Below are 16,690 nucleotides of genomic sequence, written 5' to 3' on the forward strand. Positions count from 1 at the left end.
GGACTTATATTAAAAATACTACTAGGAGGAGAAGCGAGGAGAAGGTACAGAGAATAAGTAGCATAGACGGTAGGTATAAAATAGATAGGGGGGAGGGTAAGAATAGTAGGGGAAATATAGAATCTAAAGAACTTGAGACACGTGGTCATAAACTAAAGGGGGGGAATGGTGGGGGGAGGGGGTGTGCAGGGTGGAGGGGAATGAAGGGGGGAATGGGACAACTGTAATGGCATAATCCATAAAATATATTTTAAAAAAATAAAGAAAATCTTTAAAAAATACTACTGAGACTGTAGGTTTTTTATAAATGTGAATTACTTTAAAAGTAATTACTTTAAAAGAAAAAGTACATAGTTTAAAGTATGATTGTGAATCCCTATAAATTAAACGTGTTTGCTATACATCAAAATGTAAATACACATTTTAATCCTTAATTAAAAATACATTTCTAGACTATTGCATATATTTTATATATGTAAAAATAGCTTTGCTTATAATCATTCCAAATATTATTATGTCCCTTATGTTCCCTAAAGATTTCTGTGTTAGTTCTTATCCTTTAGTTCTGTTTTCTACTTTAAAAGTTCTTCATGGCCAAAAGCATAAGAATAAATCTAGCCTAGCAAGGTTTGTGCTTTAGAACTCACAGCCAGCATTTGGGCCTCCCAAGTCAAATATTGACTGGTTATATTTCTTCATTCATCTAGGTGTGTCTCTCTCCTCTGTGGCTTCTGAAAGTGACTACGCTATTCCCCCAGATGCCTACTCCACGGACACAGAGTGCTCGCAGCCAGAGCAGAAGCTCCCAAAAACTTGCTCGGCCTCCAGTGATAACGGGAAAAATGTAAACACTGCATCAGGTTTTGGGTTTTTGTGTTTTTTTTTAAATTAGTGAATCTGTTAGTTGGAGCTTCCAAAAGAAACTTAAATATTTTTTAAATCTTTTTTAAATTAGGAGCCACTGGAAAAATCTGGCTATTTATTAAAAATGAGTGCTAAAGTCAAAACTTGGAAGCGAAGATGGTTTGTTCTTAAAGGTGGTGAATTACTTTACTACAAATCTCCGGTGAGTCGGACGTGCTTGCTCTTTGGAACTGAATTCCTCGGATTAGAATTCAGACTCCTGATTGGTTTCCTTCCCTGTGATGTTATTAATTATACAAAGCATTTCTTATTATGACCAAGACAGGTAATCAATTTGTGTTTGGTTTTCTTCCTTTTGTACAGAGTGATGTAATTAGAAAACCCCAGGGCCACATTGAACTCAGTGCATCCTGCAGTATTTTAAGAGGCGATAACAAACAAACAGTTCAGGTACTTTTTTAAAAACTTTTTTTTTCTTTTTTGTATCATGCAAAACTCAGTTCTCAATTATTCAAAGTAATAGAGAAGTGACTGGATAATTCACTATTCTTTAAAAATTCACTTTGGGTAAGGTTGATAATTTGTGAAACCCCAGGAGTTCTTAGTTAAAACTATAATATAAGCTAACCTTGTGTTAACACCTCACTATACTTTATTTGCCCTTTGTCACTTACACCGTTCTTTCTCTGTACTTAATCGCGGGGCTGTTCTCAGCTCTCAGACTGTCCAGTTATTGTAGGGGAGGGTTATCTGATTAATGAATTCAAAAGACGATGTTAGCAATTTAATGTATATTAAATCAGGGGTGTTTGAATTCTAATACTGACCTGGAAAATGGCAGTTCTTCTAGGAACCACAGACGTGGTTCCCATAACATGTAAATGGGAAGGATGTCGGTGAGCAGAGGAACTGTAGTAGTTCCCACAGAGAGTTCCCACAGAGGTAGCTGCTGACCATCTCACTCACAGGTAGGCCAGTCTTGACAGAACCCTGTTTAACTGAAAATGCAGGCTGTTGAGATGATTTGGTATATGTGGTTTAAATTCAGGCATTTTATTTCTCAAATGTCATTAATAATCATTATTTTCTTAGCTTGCTCCTTGGGAGGGTAGACTTAAACATTTATCAGAAAGGTACATTATTAATGTTTCCAGTGGATAATAGCTGAGAACTGCCCAAAATGTAGAAAGGAGAATCAGGGGACACTTTGTCTTGGAGCATGGCAGATAAAAATCATTTGTAAGCTTCTTAAGGATCTGCAAAATTTGAAATATGGTTAATTGGAAACTGAAAAACTGCAAGTTTATAATGTCTGATCACATGTTAGTTCCAAGAATTTCTCTTATATGCAAGATCTTATTTTATTCATAATTGATTTATTTCTATAACAGATAACTCCTAGATTTGTTAAAAATGTGTTATTTTAGCAGAGTCTTCAATCATTCTGCTCCTTACTTCAGCAACAGGAGCCTATAGCACATTTAAGGGGAAAAGGGAAATATTTTGAGTAAACAACATAAATTATGGCCCAAAAGTTTAATACTATGAAAAGTTTAAACTGAAGTGAAAAAAATTCTATGCAACCAAAAGTTAATTGGAATTCCCACAAAGTGGTTAGTTATAATATACTAAATTATTTCTGAAGTCATTTATTTAGCACCTAGGATTCAAGGTTTATCATGTTTGTTTCCATGCGCAGTTGCGATGTTTGAAGAATGGTCAAGGAAATGCTAATAATCCTAAATTTTTAGAGGTCCCTTTCCTGTCTCTTTTCATCCCTTTTTAGTTGACCACTGAAAAACACACATACTATCTGACTGCAGATTCTCCCAATATACTGGAGGAATGGATTAAAGTGTTACAGAACGTTCTTCGAGTACAAGCTGCCAACCCGCTTTTCCTACAGCCAGAGGGCAAACCCACGGTGAAAGGCCTGCTCACCAAGGTAGGAGTGTCTAGTGCACGGCAGTGCGCCAGGCAACGAATCAGCCTCACTGATCGTGGACAGTGGGCGTCAGAGAATACACACTAAATATTTATCTTTTCTTGGGGCGGGAAGTGGGTTTTAAGTGATACCAAAGACCAAAACCATAAAAAGAAAAAAATGACAAATTTGACTACTGTGCATAAAAATTAAAATGTTTTTACTTTCAAAATTTTTCTGGGCAGAATTTTTGACAAACAGATGAAAAGCTTTGAAAAAGTATTTGAAATGGCTGAAAAACAAGCTTTTTAAATCAGTAAGCAAAGAATACCAGTGTGGAGAAGGAACAAACCACATGGGGGAAAGTGGAGCTGGCAAACATGAAGAAATACCCATGATCCATAAGCAAATGGAAAGATATTTAATTCTCACCACTAGTGGTGTTCTTTAAAAAGCACAACTTGAAATGATAGATATTTTCAAAATCTAGTCAAAGGAGAGTCATTTTTTAACATCATGAAATGCGCTATGGACATGAATTAAGAAATCTGCTAGTGAGAGAATTACTGTAGAAGGCAATGTGGCAATGTCTTGGCCAAACTGTTTACTCAGTAAATATTTTTGAAAGAACAAATGAATGAATGAGTAGTAATGTTTTAAAAATATACATGCACACCCTTTGATTCAGTAATCTCAATCCATTAATTTATGCTCAGGAAACAGTATTAATTTGCAAAGGATTTAAATATAAGAATATTGATCACAGCATTGCTTTTTTCTATTAAAAATTAGATATAATTAGCATATACTAAAATGTAAGTCTTTAAAGATTTTTTAATTGTTATTCTATTATAGTTGTCCCAATTTTTCCCCCTTGTCCTCCTCTGCCCATCCCACCCTCTACTCCCAGTCAATTCCCACGCAGCTGTTCATGTCTGTGTGTCATTCATACAGGTTCTTTAATCCCTTCCCCTTCTTTCCACCCTTATCTCCTCCTCCCTCCCCTCTGGTCACTGTCAGTCTGTTCCATGTTTCCATACCTGTGATTGTATTTTGTTCATTAGTTTATTTTGTTCAGTAGATTCCTCTTATAGGTGAGATCATATGGTATTTGTCTTTCACTGCCTGGCTTATTTCACTTAGCATAATATTCTCCAGTTCCATCTGTGCTGTCGCAAAAAATAGAACTTTCTTCTTTCCACTGCTGTGTAGTATTCCACTATGTAAATGTACCGCAGTTTTTTGATCCATTCTTCTACTGATGGGCACTTAGGCTGTTACCAGCACTTGGCTATTATAAACAGAGTTGCTATAAACATCAGGGTGTGTAAGTTCTTTTGAAATGGTGATTCAGGATTCTCAGGGTGTATTCCCAGCAGCAAAATTACTGTGTCAAAAGGCAGTTCCACTTTTAGTTTTTTGAGGAAACTCCATACTGTTGTCCATGGTGGCTGCACCAGTCTGCATTCCCACCAACAGTGCACTAGGGTTCCCTTTTCTCCACACTTATAAGAAAAAAGAATATGAGATGACTAAAGGACAGAAAAATGATTTTGAGAGGGAAGGAAAAGGAGAAATAATAAAAGGAATAGAAATGAGGCAAAGGAAAGGAGAAAATAATATTTAAAATGTAAGTAAATAAAGGGAAAGATGATGGCAAAATAGTGTAAGAAAAGGGAAGAGTATAATACAAGGTTTGGAATAAAATTTTAAAAATAGTGAACTAATAAGAACAAAATTGAACAAAGAACACAATAGGATCAATAACAATGACAGATGAGCAAAGATTAATAAAGGTGAAAAGAGAATAAGAATATTATAAGAAAGAGAAATGAAATGTCTATGGTAAAGAAAAATGATTTTGAGAGGATAAAGGGAGAAGAAATAATAAGAGTAAGGAATAGAATCCAGGTTAAGAAATGGAAAAAATAAAATCCCAAATTCAAAAATGCAAGAGCAGGAGGAAGACAAAATGAAGTAAGATGGGGAGAGTAACCATGAGATTTAAAACTAAAAAATAGTGAACAAATAGGAATACAGTTGAAAAAACCAGTAACTGCCATATACACAGCAAACAAGCCACAATTAATGAAGAAAATAAGGATATTATAAGAAAGGAAAAATACTGTGAGCTGACTAAAGGAAGGAAGAATGATTTTTTTATCACACAGAGAGGAGAAATAGTAAGAGTGAGGGACAGGAACAAGGCACAGAGAGAGGGAGAAATAAATTTTACAATGAAAATAAAAAAGGGCAGGAAAAAGACAAAATGTAGTAAGTCAAGGGAAGGGTATTATGTGAGATTTGAATAATAAAATTAAAAGTATATAAAACTGGGGACTTCCGGCCAAGATGGAGGCGTAAGTGGAAACACTGTGCCTCCTCGCACAACCAAGTTTAAAGACAACAAAGTTTTGGTAACAAAAATGCAGCCAAAACACAGAAAATTGAACTGTACGGAAGTCTGACAACAACGAACCGTTCATCCAGACTGGTAAGAGAGGCAGAGTCAGCAGCGGAGTGGAGTCGGGCAGGAAAGATCAGCTGGACCAACCCAGGAGCTCAGGAGCTCAGGAGCGCAGGCAGCGGTTGGCCGATCCCAGGTGTGGGGTGGCAATGGGCGGACCCAGTGAGGGCGCAAGGTGGCTGGCTGACCACAGTCACACATTCGCGCGCAGATAAACCAAGCGAAGGAGTGAGCAGTCAGACAGACCACTCAGGCCAGGGCCCCAGCGACGGGAATTAGGGCCTGAAAGCACCAATTGGAAAGACTTTCAGGGTGGAGGTGCCATGAGAAGCTCCCAGGCTCACAGAGAGTTTGTTGGAGAGACCCACAAGGTCCTGGAGGGCGCACAAGCCCACACACCTGTGAACCAGCACCAGAAGGCCCCAATTTGCTTGTGGGAAGCGGCAGAGGGGACAAAATCTGAGAGCAGAACAAACATCATTGCCCCTCTCTGACCCACCCCCACATACTGTGTCACAACCCAGCGACCTGGGTGGCCCCGCCCCGGTGAACACCTGAGGCTCCACCCCTGATACATAACAGGTGTGAAACATTATGGCTCAAGAACAGCTCAAAGCCCCACAGCCAATAAATCTCAGCGACCAAGAGATAGCTAACCTTTCAGATGCACAGTTCAAAACGCTGGTGATCAGGAGACTTCTGCCAAGATGGAGGCGTAGGTGGAAACACTTTGCCTCCTCGCACAACCAAATCTAAAAAACAACAAAGTTTTAACAACAATAAATGCAACCAAACCAAAGAAAATCAAACAATACGGAGTCTGAGAATAACGAACCACTCAGCTAAACTGGTGAGAGGGGCGAAGCCAGCAGCCAAGCGGGGTCGGGCATAAAAGATCCCCCGACCCGGGTGGCGAGACAGCAGCGGAGGGTATGGATCCCAGGTGTGGGGTAGCTACGGGCGGACCCAGGGGAGACGTGGCACAGCTGTCTGTCTGCAGTCACGCATTTGTGTGCAGATAAACCAGTGAAGAGATGAGCATTGAGACAGACCTCGAAGGCCCCGGCGTAGGGCGGTGGGCTTGCACATTTGCACTCAAATAAACAGGCGGGGGCGAGCGGTGAGGCGGACCTGGCGAGCAGAGAGGACCACCATTGCTCCCTCTTTGGCCCCGCCCCCACATACAGCGTCAAAAACCAGCGACCTGGGTGGCCCCGCCCTGGTGAACACCTAAGGCACCTCTCCTCAAAAGTAACAGGCACAAACAGATCAAAACTTGGCAGAAGAAGAACTCAGAGCCCCAGAGCCGATAAATCTAAGTGATCAAGAAATTACCAACCTATCAGAGGCACAATTCAAAACACTGGTGATCGGGGTGCTCACAGAACTGGTTGATTTTAGCCACAAATTAGAGGAACATATGAAGGCTACAGTAATTGAAATGAAGCAAAATGCACAGGAAACTAATAGTGATGGAAAGGAAACTGGGACTCAAATCAAGGGAGCAGACCAGAAGGAAGGAAAAAATGACCAAACAGAAAAATATGAAGAAACAAGAATTAAAAAAAGATGAGGAGAGGCTTAGGAACCTCCAGGACATCTTTAAACGCTCCAACATCCGAATTATAGGGGAAGAGGAACAGAAGGGGAAGAGGAATAGCCACGAGGGGAAAACTTATTTGAACAAATAATAAAGGAGAACTTCCCCGTTCTGGCAAAGGCAATAGACTTCCAGGAAATCCAGGAAGCTCAGAGAGTTCCTAAGAAGTTGGACTCAAGGAGGAACACACCAAGGCACATCATAATTGCATTAGTCAAGATTAATATGAAGGAGAGAATCCTAGAAGCAGCAAGAGATAAGGGCACAGTCACGTACAAAGGAGTTCCCACCATACTGTCAGCTGATTTCCCAAAAGAGACCTTGCAGGCAAGAAGGGGCTGGAAAGAAGTATTCCAAGTCATGAAAACCAAAGACCTACATCCAAGATTGCTCTCTCCAGCAAAGCTTTCATTTAGAATGGAAGGACAGATAAAGTGCTTTTCAGATAAGATCAAATTCAGGGAGTTCATCATCACCAAGCCCTTATTACATGAAATGTTAAAGGGACTTACCTAAGAAAAAGAAGATAAAAAAGATGAACATTGAAAGGACAGCAAACTCACAGTGATTAACAACCACACCTAAAACAAAAACAAACTAAGAGGACAGCTAGATCAGGAGCAGAACCATAGAAATGAAGATCACATGGAGGGTTAGCAACAGGGGAGTGGGAGGAGGAGAAGAGGGGAGAAGGTACAGAGAATAAGTAGCATAGATGGTAGGCAGAAAATAGATAGGGGGGAGGGCAAGAATAGTATGGGAAATATAGAATCTAAAGGACTTGTGACACATGGACATAAACGAAAGGGGGGAATGGTGGGGGAGGGGTACGGAGGGTGGAGGGGAATGAAGGGGGGGAAATAGGACAACTGTAATGGCATAATCAATAAAATATATTTAAAAATATATATAAAACCGTAAATAAGAAGAATGAAAAATACAAGACAAAAACCAGTGAATTAGTTGGGATACAGTTGAAGAGAATGAAGATATGTTAAAGGGCTATGCAAAAAAAAAAAGGATAATGCAAATTCTGAAGAAGAATGAGATGGAATTCGTCTCAGCAGAGTTTGGTGTTGGCCTTCCGTCTTCTCCTTCCCAATCTGCCCCTAGCTTTTTATCAGCTCACAGTCCAGGGATGGGTCATCCAACTTCTAGCAGCACCCCATGTATCACCTTCACTTGCCTCTAGAGGGGGCTTCTATTTCAATTCCCTGGGTTTCCTCTGGGAGGCCTGTTCCCAGTCTTCTGGGAAAATTATGGGTGTGTTCCTTTGTCTCAGCTTATATCCAATACTGTATACTTTCTGATGGACTAACTGTCCATTTCAAGGGAGAGTCTGATCTGTATAAGGGGGTCAGCTCTTTTCTGCTTGGTGCTATGGCAGTTCTGTGTGAGAGCCGAGGCTGGGCAGGATCCGGATTCTCTGCCTGCCTTTCTCCTATGGACACGCATTCACAGGGGGTTTTTGAGCCTGTCCTACCTGTTCTACCAATCCTACAGGAGGTGGGGACTGAGTAGTCCTTCCCATCCTAGAGGTTTGAATTCTGCTGGAGAAGGGGCTTCTGCCTGGCTGTAAATAATCTCAGGCTCTCGACTCTTGCCCGTCTAATTCCCAGCCCACTGCCCTAGTAGTAGACACAGTCCCAAACTCTCCATTTTGCGTAGCCCCTGACTTGCTGGCCACACTGAGTTAAGACCAGGAATCTCTTTGCTTTTCTGATCTTTCCACCCAGCTGTATTCACTGGGAACAAACTGCACTTTCAGTCTCGTCACTTTGTTGTCAAGGCAGCTGTACACAGGGTCCCTGCCCAATACGCCTCAGCTCCCCTTTGAAAAAGTCTTTCTGTGGCACATACACAGCAGCACCAAGTAACTGTCCAGCTTTCTGACCACACCATCTCTCCAGAAAGCCAGAGGTCTCCCATGGGCATGGCTGGCTGCAGCCTGCCTCGGCCCGACCCATGTGCAGATAGAGTCCTCCGCTGCCCTCCCACCCCCCACTCTCTGGCATCTCCCAGCTGGCATTTGGTGCTTCAGCTATGGATGACATGCTGTTCGCTGCACGTGTGTAGCCTGGATCTCCCCCACCTCGGACATCTCCCCAAGTCACTCCTGGCCGGGTCTGTGGACTCCCCGAGGGCCTGAGGTCCTTGCCCTGGGAGGGGAGGGAACCACGAAGCTTTGGTTTCTGATCAGTCTCTCCACATCTACAGGCTCCATATATGGGGTATTTCCCCTTTATCTCATAAAATCTACTTACTGCTCATTGTGAAGTGTCTTCTGTACTCCTTGGCTCAAAACTCCATATCAGCTAAGATTCCATTCATTGTTCAACATATTTGTTGGAAGATCAGCTGAGAATCGGACTTGGGGGCTAAAGCAAGTGAACTCAGCTTCCACCTACTTGGTGCCATCTTCTGGCTCCAAAATGTAGATTTTAAGTATAGAGTTTGATGAGTTTTAACAGATATTTACTGTCACTTTATGAAAATATAGAACATTTCCATTACCCCAGAAAGGCTACTTGCATGGCATAGTTTATAATAAAGAAAAATTGGCATCAATTTAGATATAGAGTAGGAGATAGCTTAACTAAATATTTTATAATCAGGTAGTGCTTTACTGTGCAGTCATTTTAATTGTTAAGAATATTTAATGCCACAGAAATGTTATGATGTATTGGGTGATGAAACAAGTAGAGAGCAGATTAGATTCACTTCGAACGTATACAGTGCTGTAAAGCACCACTTTTATTAAACATTATTCATAGGGAAAAGTCTGAATGGAAGGCAGGCATACTCGCCACTCTACCACCAGTGCTGCAGGGGAAATTGGCCGATGCATATTGAATAGCCCCAGAAATTTTATTTTATTTTATGTTGGCTTAGCTCTGTTTTCTAACTTTTTATTGAGTGAGTATTGCTTTATGCTAAGAAATATTATTTTTAAATTTTTAAATTTCAGTTGGTTTTGACAGATATTTACTGTCACTTCTAGAGAAATACAATAAGATATTTACACACAAAAATAACCTACAATCACTCGTTATTCATGGGCTTTATGAAAGAGGTGAAAAACTTAGACACTGATGAGCTACACCACCATGTAATCGATCTTAGTATTAATACAGGGGTGTAAGTGGGTGCTGTTCATAGTGTTTACAAAGACCGACCAGCTATTCCAAAAGTAACAGGAAAAAAATTCAATACATGGAACAAAGAAATGAATGTTACTTGTGGTTTGTTTTTTTCCAAAATATTACATTACCATAAAAATGTTTTTTTTCAGTTACCGATGGGTTTGAGAACCCCCCAGTACTGTATAAATATATTTTTTCCAGTGAATATAGTGCTACTTTAAATCACATTCTTATTGTAATTCACTAGCTGTCCTCCTTTTCCAAGGACCATGTATGTCAAGCCCTTAGACTTTAATATGAGTGTAAGTTGATGTGATTATCAAATGACTAAACCATTGGGGTTTACAGACAGGATGCTTATTAGGTTTTCTTCCTACGATTTATGTGGCCTTGTCCGCCCCCATACTCTCACCCTGAGAGCCTTATAAGAGAAAAACGTCCCTCAATTTTATTCTTAGTGACTCATTCTGAGCTCACATTCAGGCTACAGTTGGAGCTACTGTGGAACAACTTTGAGTACCTCAGAGGGGAGCAGGGATTTCTTCCAAGTTGTCACAGTGTTCTGATTAAGTACAGAAATACGTAGGTAGATATTAAGAACTTGGCTAATATGATTCTGGATATTCACTCTTGCAACTTTTACTGCTTAGGAAAAATGTTTTGTCAATAAGAATTTATCTATTTAAAAAACAAAAATGTATTGGGCAGTTACCCCTAGCCCCGCAATGGGCTGAAGGGGGTTAAGTGGTGGGAAGGCACAGTGGGAGGGCTGGACTGCCAGGAAGATGAGCAAGGGTGAATCGCAAGTTCGTGGGGCGTTGAGTGTGATGTCTGATGGCCTCAGTTGTCCTGATGAAGATCACCCCGTGAAACAGTTACTCGCTGAGTTTGTGTGTGTGGAAGGGTGGTGGGGAGAAATCTGGATGCCTTACAGGGAAGTAAGACATCAAACTCAAGCAGACAGAGAATTGGTGCATGTTACTGAGGACCCATCTGATGATGGTGATTTGAATTTATGTATTTTTAATGTCTTTAAAGTCCCGCAAATAGGAGCAGAGAATATACATTGTAGTGCTGTGAAGACAGTAATTTTTCCCTAACATTTTAGTATGTAAATTTTCAAATATGCATAAAAATTAGAAGAATTTTACATTGAACACCCATATTCTCACCACCTAGATTCTACTGTTAACATTTTACTTGCTTATACATATCTATCAAGATGATGATTTAAATATCAATGTTTTATGATGGGCATTTTCAAACATATATAAAAGCATAAGGAGTAATAGAACAAACCCTCACATATTCATCACCCAGTTTCAACAATTAACTATGCCTAATGTTATTTCATAGAACCCCTCATGACCATAATCTTCTTTCTCTTTCCACACTCCCCACTGGGTTATTTAAAAGAAAATGGATAAGAAATTGTGTTGGATGGGTTTGTCAGCAGCGTAGGAATGCAACGTAACCACAGGTCTTGGAGCAAGAGCTGGCATAGGATCAAACATAGGATCATAGGTTGGTGGAGAAGGAAGAGAAGCCAGGAGGGAACTGGTACTCTGGAATAAAATGGGAGGAACAGTGGACTCAAAGTTTTGAATGAATTCAAGGAGCCAGAGTAGTGTAAGGAGAGAGGGAGGTGAAGGGAGGTTGAGATCAGAGGGAACATTATAAACTTCAGAAGTGGAGCGGACTAGGTGTGACCAGGGGATGGATGGTAAAAGTGTAGGGACAGCAAATAAAGACAGCAAAGAACTCTGGGTTAGGGACGTGGAGAGGCAGTGTAGCAAAAAGGCTAGGACAGGAGCATGGGCGCAGGTCCTGGCTGTGACGCTGGCCACTGTGTGACCTTGAGTAAGTTACCTACAGGCTCTGGGCCTCCGCATCCTCATCTGTAAAGTGGGAATAATAACACTGCCAACCTCACAGGGTGCTGGGAGGACTAAATGAATTACTCAAGCAGGTAAATTTTTTAGAACAGTGGCTGGCACGTATAAACACTTCAAAAAATAATTATTATTATCATGAGAGTTTCACCTGGATACTGAAGTCAGCAAGGCTGGTGTCAGGATATGTGGTGGACCAGGCTACAGGTAGAAGAACATAGGAAAAGAGAGACCAGGGAGCTTATGTTGTGTGTGATGACAAAGGCCCATTGGGATACTGCCTTCAGAATTTCAAACAGTGCTGAAAGGAAGTATTTTTGTTAGGGATGCAAGGTAAAAACCCATTCTTTCCATTATTTACTCCCCCAAAGCCTTGAAGTTTGAGGTTGCCTTGAAATCTTCATGAGGATTCTTCTAGTGTAATTTGCTTTATTACAAGTTTTTTAGAATAAGTCAGAGTTTAAAGAAATCCTAATATTATTAGCTCTACATACTAAACACAGCTTTTACAGTGAGTTGGCAAAGGTCTTCATTAATTTGTAGTGTGCGTTAAAAAAGTGTGCGTTGTTCTACTTTAAAGATAAATCATTTCTAAAGGGTGCTCTCTACAGCCTGATGTATTATATTCCAGTTTTGATAAGTTTGTTTAAAAGAAGAAAAAAAAAACCCTGCATAACACCAACTATTTAAAACTTCCAGGATATTTGTCTGTAAACACATGTTTCTAAATTTAATTAGACTGGAATGTCTTGCCAAATGAAACATTTTTTGTTTTTTCTCAAGAAGCATTCTAAATCTGTCAAACAGGAGGTGGTGGAGTTGTTTGCTTAAACCATAACTCTAAAAGCCCAGACTGGCGGCGTTTGTGGGTTTAAGCGAAACATGTTTTACTTCTCCTTATGCGTAGTGAGGAAGGAAACATTTATTGAGTAACTACTATTACTCCCTGTGTACATTTTCTCCTTTGGTTACCGCACAGCCCAGTGAGGTGCACAGCAATCTCCTGTTACCCACAGGTGGGAGGCTGTCAGTTGCCTGAGGACATCCATCTGGTCTGCGGTAGAACTGGGGTTTAAGCCACTCCAGTCGACCTCAAAATTCAGCCCTTTTCTACTGGAGTGACTTGCCTACTGTAAAAATCTATTGTCAATAATTTTATATCTTTCTCAATGTATTACTAGTCCATTTAAATACAAGTCATGCAAGTGTCCTGCAAAATATGTGCCCTCACCCCGGGCCCTACCCCAGGACCTCTGTCCTCACGGGCTCAGTCTCAGACACAGGGCAGCACGTACCACCTCAGGGCTTTGGAAAGTGCTGCTCCCTTTGCCCAGAGTGTTCTCCTCTCATACCACTCAGTAGCTCACCTCCTTGCTTCCGGCCTTGACTCAACCTCAGCGAGGCCTTCCTGAGCACCTTATTTTAAATCCTAGGACAATCTCCCCCTAACCATGCACATCCTTCTCTTTTCCTGTTTTGTTTTTTTATTTTTCTCCTTAATGCTTGTCACCACAGGCAAGCACGATAGCAGAATGTTGTGCTTCGGTGGTACTGGCCAGTGTCTTGGTGTCCAGGGGGCAGGCCTCTCCAGACTGCAGCCCACTCTAACTATTGCAGGAGAGGGCTGGTCTCACAGCAGAACTTTGGCAGGGCTGGTAGGGCAGTGGAGTCATAAGGCAAGCTCACTCAGGTGCACCGCATTCTAGTCTGGGGCACTAGGGCCCATCGTCAATCTGCCCACTTGCGGGAGTGGGGTTCTTGGTGTCTGTCTAGGATTGCGGGTATAGCTGTGACTGGCTGGCAGAGATCTTCAATGCCGATACCTGGGCAGGACTGGGGCAGGGAGGAACCAAGGGTAAAGACACCAAATGATGAAAACCCCGCAATATTCAGTAAAATCATTGATAAAATGTCTTTGACAAAAAATGCATATAAATGCAAGCTCTGTGTTCTTGATGAAGGTTTGTCTGTCTTCACACAAGGCTACATAGCCCTTGAGCAAGGAGACTGTGCCTTGTTCGTGGCTGTACCCTTCATACCTGGACCAGTCTCGAACTATTCAAAAATCAAGAGCCCGATTCAAATTTTGTCCCAGTCACTTAGCATAGTTCCTGACATTGAAGACATAACTAGCTTTTAATATTACTCTGTTATTTAGTATGACTGTTTCTGGAGAGGACACCAAATGTTTTGAATGAATGCATTTTTTACATTTGTAAATCACTGTAATTCTTTAGGTTTTAATCTTTTCTCATTTTTAGCATAAGGTATTAACCTAGAGAACCTTAGGGTTACTGGAAATCTGTGAAGCATGGAAACTGTGGAACACATTTCCTTGTGAAACTGGCATCTTGTTTTCTCCATCTTTGAGTCTTCAGTCTCAGGCATGGTACCTGACATACAGTAAATGTTGGGTGGTGAGCACCAAAGCAAAACATGCCATGCCGTACTATAAAGGGTAAATCTTAAACCACATTTGGACAGCCTAGTTGGAGTATCACACCTTGAGCAAACTGCTACCTATACAGCTCCCAATAGAGTATATATGCTGTACTTTAAGGTGTTAGAGTTCTGGGCTAGCTACATTTGTAATTCTTTGAAATATGATTTCAGGTAAAACATGGCTATTCTAAGAGAGTCTGGTGTACCCTTGTAGGAAAAACCTTGTATTATTTTCGAAGTCAAGAAGATAAGGTATGTATGTATTTTTAATGTGCTAAATTAGAGAAATTTTTTGTTTGTTTTGTTTTAAAAGTTTTTTCTGTTGCTAACACTTTAGAATTTTTGATAAGATTGAAATTTTGCATAAAGCTTATTGAGTAATCATGTACCTACAAAGGAATCGATTCTTAATTATATTTTTGCAACTTTTATTTAATGCATCTTTTTCTTAGAAAAATCTTTTCTACTTTATTCACAACCATCAATTTCTCATACTTTCCGGGTCTGACAGACTAGAGAAGGTTGAATGAAGGGAATAACAAGGTAAGAAAGAAGAGCAGGGAGAAAAAAGAATCCAGTGCCATCCCAGGCCCTCAAATCCCTAGATTCCATTTATCTATTCATTCATCTACCTATTTATATCCTGTTTACTCATTTTTTAACTAATCTACTCTCCAAAAGAACCTGAGTTATGTTCACTTGCAGAATAAAAGGATGAGATACCTAACAAAGATGAAATGTGTGCCCTGTTACTATGCGTACACTGTGTTACCTTTGGGTTACTGAAGCCATAGCAACTGAACCAACACGGCCCAAGGATACTCATATGACATAATGATGCCAGCTGCCCGGAACAGCAGCCTTTGGCCGACCACTGTGTGGTCCAGTGACCGCATGGTCAGTTAATTTTCTCTGTTCCATTTTCACAGACTGCACTCTCAGTTCTGAGCAGCTGCATTTAAAATGCATGCCAGTATTTTTAGTGCTGCTCATGGATGGGAATTAACACAGCACAGCCATTAAAAATGAGACCACTTAAGTAATGTGGGGAAATGCTCACATATTGCTACATGAATAAGCACAATACAAAATTATAAATTCAGTATAATCCCAACTAAATTATAAGTCAGGAAAATAGAAGCCACTCTGTGTATTCCAGGTATAACAGTTTTAATATCAGGGACATACATAACTTTTAGAAAAGTTGAAGGAATAGGCATCAGGGAAGCTGCCACTGGTGGTCCCAGAAGTCAACAATGAAACTGAGCCCAAAGTGCTGAGGCAGCTGGTTCTTGACAGTTTACTAGGAAGCTTCTGTGATTCTCCCATCAGCCCAGGCATCTGATGGCAACTGTCTTAGAGGGAGAATGACGTCTCTGTCACATCTCGGGCAAATTCTCTCGTAGGCAAATGCTAACTCAGAACCATACAGGGAAAGGGATTCTGACAAATATAATTCCCAACTTCTCTTCTGCAGTTACCGGGACACTAAAAGAAGGTGGTGGTTAGGACACTGAGTTTATAATTCTCCGTCTGGCAATCTTTGTAAAAATATACATAGCGGAAAGATGGGAAAGAACTATACTAAATGTTGAGTAATTATCTGTGATGGTAGAATTATGGGTGATTTTTTTCCTTCTTCTTAAAAAAATACCTTTTTATGCTTACTAAGTTTTTATAATAAGCATGCATTTTATAAATAAAAAAAATTTAAATTTGCTGAGGGAAACTTGTGTTCTCACCATCAGTAATAATAATGATACCAACAATAATGATTTAATTAAATGGGTAACCTTGGTCACAGAAGAAACAAGTCAGGAGAATGCGGACTGATAAGTAGAAATCCACTATAACTGCTGGAAGAGTGTTTAGAATGCATGGGAGTCAGAATAGGTCTGCTTCATTTTGTGCTGTAGGTATTTCAGAACAACTTGCTTTTAATCTGGATCGGTGTCGTTTTTATTCAGGTAAAATATTTAATAAAAGCACTAGATCTATTCTTTGTTTATGGAGCTATGGTGAATCCTCTGGTAAAATGAAAAATCACTTCTAAATATTGGGGTTGATAAAACCTTGATTTTTATATGATTGGATATGCCGAAAACATACAATTATGATAGCATTGTCACGTAGTATCATAGTAGAATTCGTTTTCTTTATTCCATTTTTTAAAGTTTGCTTTTTATTTATTAATGTGTTTCTGCCCTATTATTTTGCTTTTGTTTACTGACTCTCTTTGTCTGAAAGCATACATAAGTTAGTTTTGCATTTTTCCCTCGGAAGTAAATTTTCTTCATTCGGTGCTCAGAATAGTGCTTTGCACACAGTAACTACTTGGAAAATAATTGTTATTAATTT

At 40.2% G+C, this 16,690-nt stretch overlaps 1 protein-coding gene across 4 annotated transcripts in view; it reads left to right on the forward strand.

The window, feature by feature from the left end:
- The window catches only part of PLEKHH2 (pleckstrin homology, MyTH4 and FERM domain containing H2), a 101,771-nt gene that overhangs the window by 44,574 nt on the left and 40,507 nt on the right, over positions 1 to 16,690 (forward strand). For all 4 annotated transcript variants that reach the window (XM_037162070.2, XM_037162071.2, XM_053667067.1 and 1 more), the window contains 5 exons: positions 708 to 844; positions 956 to 1,066; positions 1,228 to 1,314; positions 2,651 to 2,809; positions 14,504 to 14,584. In XM_037162070.2, the coding sequence (XP_037017965.2) occupies positions 708 to 844; positions 956 to 1,066; positions 1,228 to 1,314; positions 2,651 to 2,809; positions 14,504 to 14,584 (575 nt within the window). The remainder of the gene's footprint in view (positions 1 to 707; positions 845 to 955; positions 1,067 to 1,227; positions 1,315 to 2,650; positions 2,810 to 14,503; positions 14,585 to 16,690) is intronic.

The sequence above is a fragment of the Artibeus jamaicensis genome, unplaced genomic scaffold (assembly GCF_021234435.1).
Source record: "Artibeus jamaicensis isolate MK-2021 breed Jamaican fruit bat unplaced genomic scaffold, CSHL_Jam_final contig_465, whole genome shotgun sequence".
NCBI lineage: Eukaryota > Metazoa > Chordata > Mammalia > Chiroptera > Phyllostomidae > Artibeus > Artibeus jamaicensis.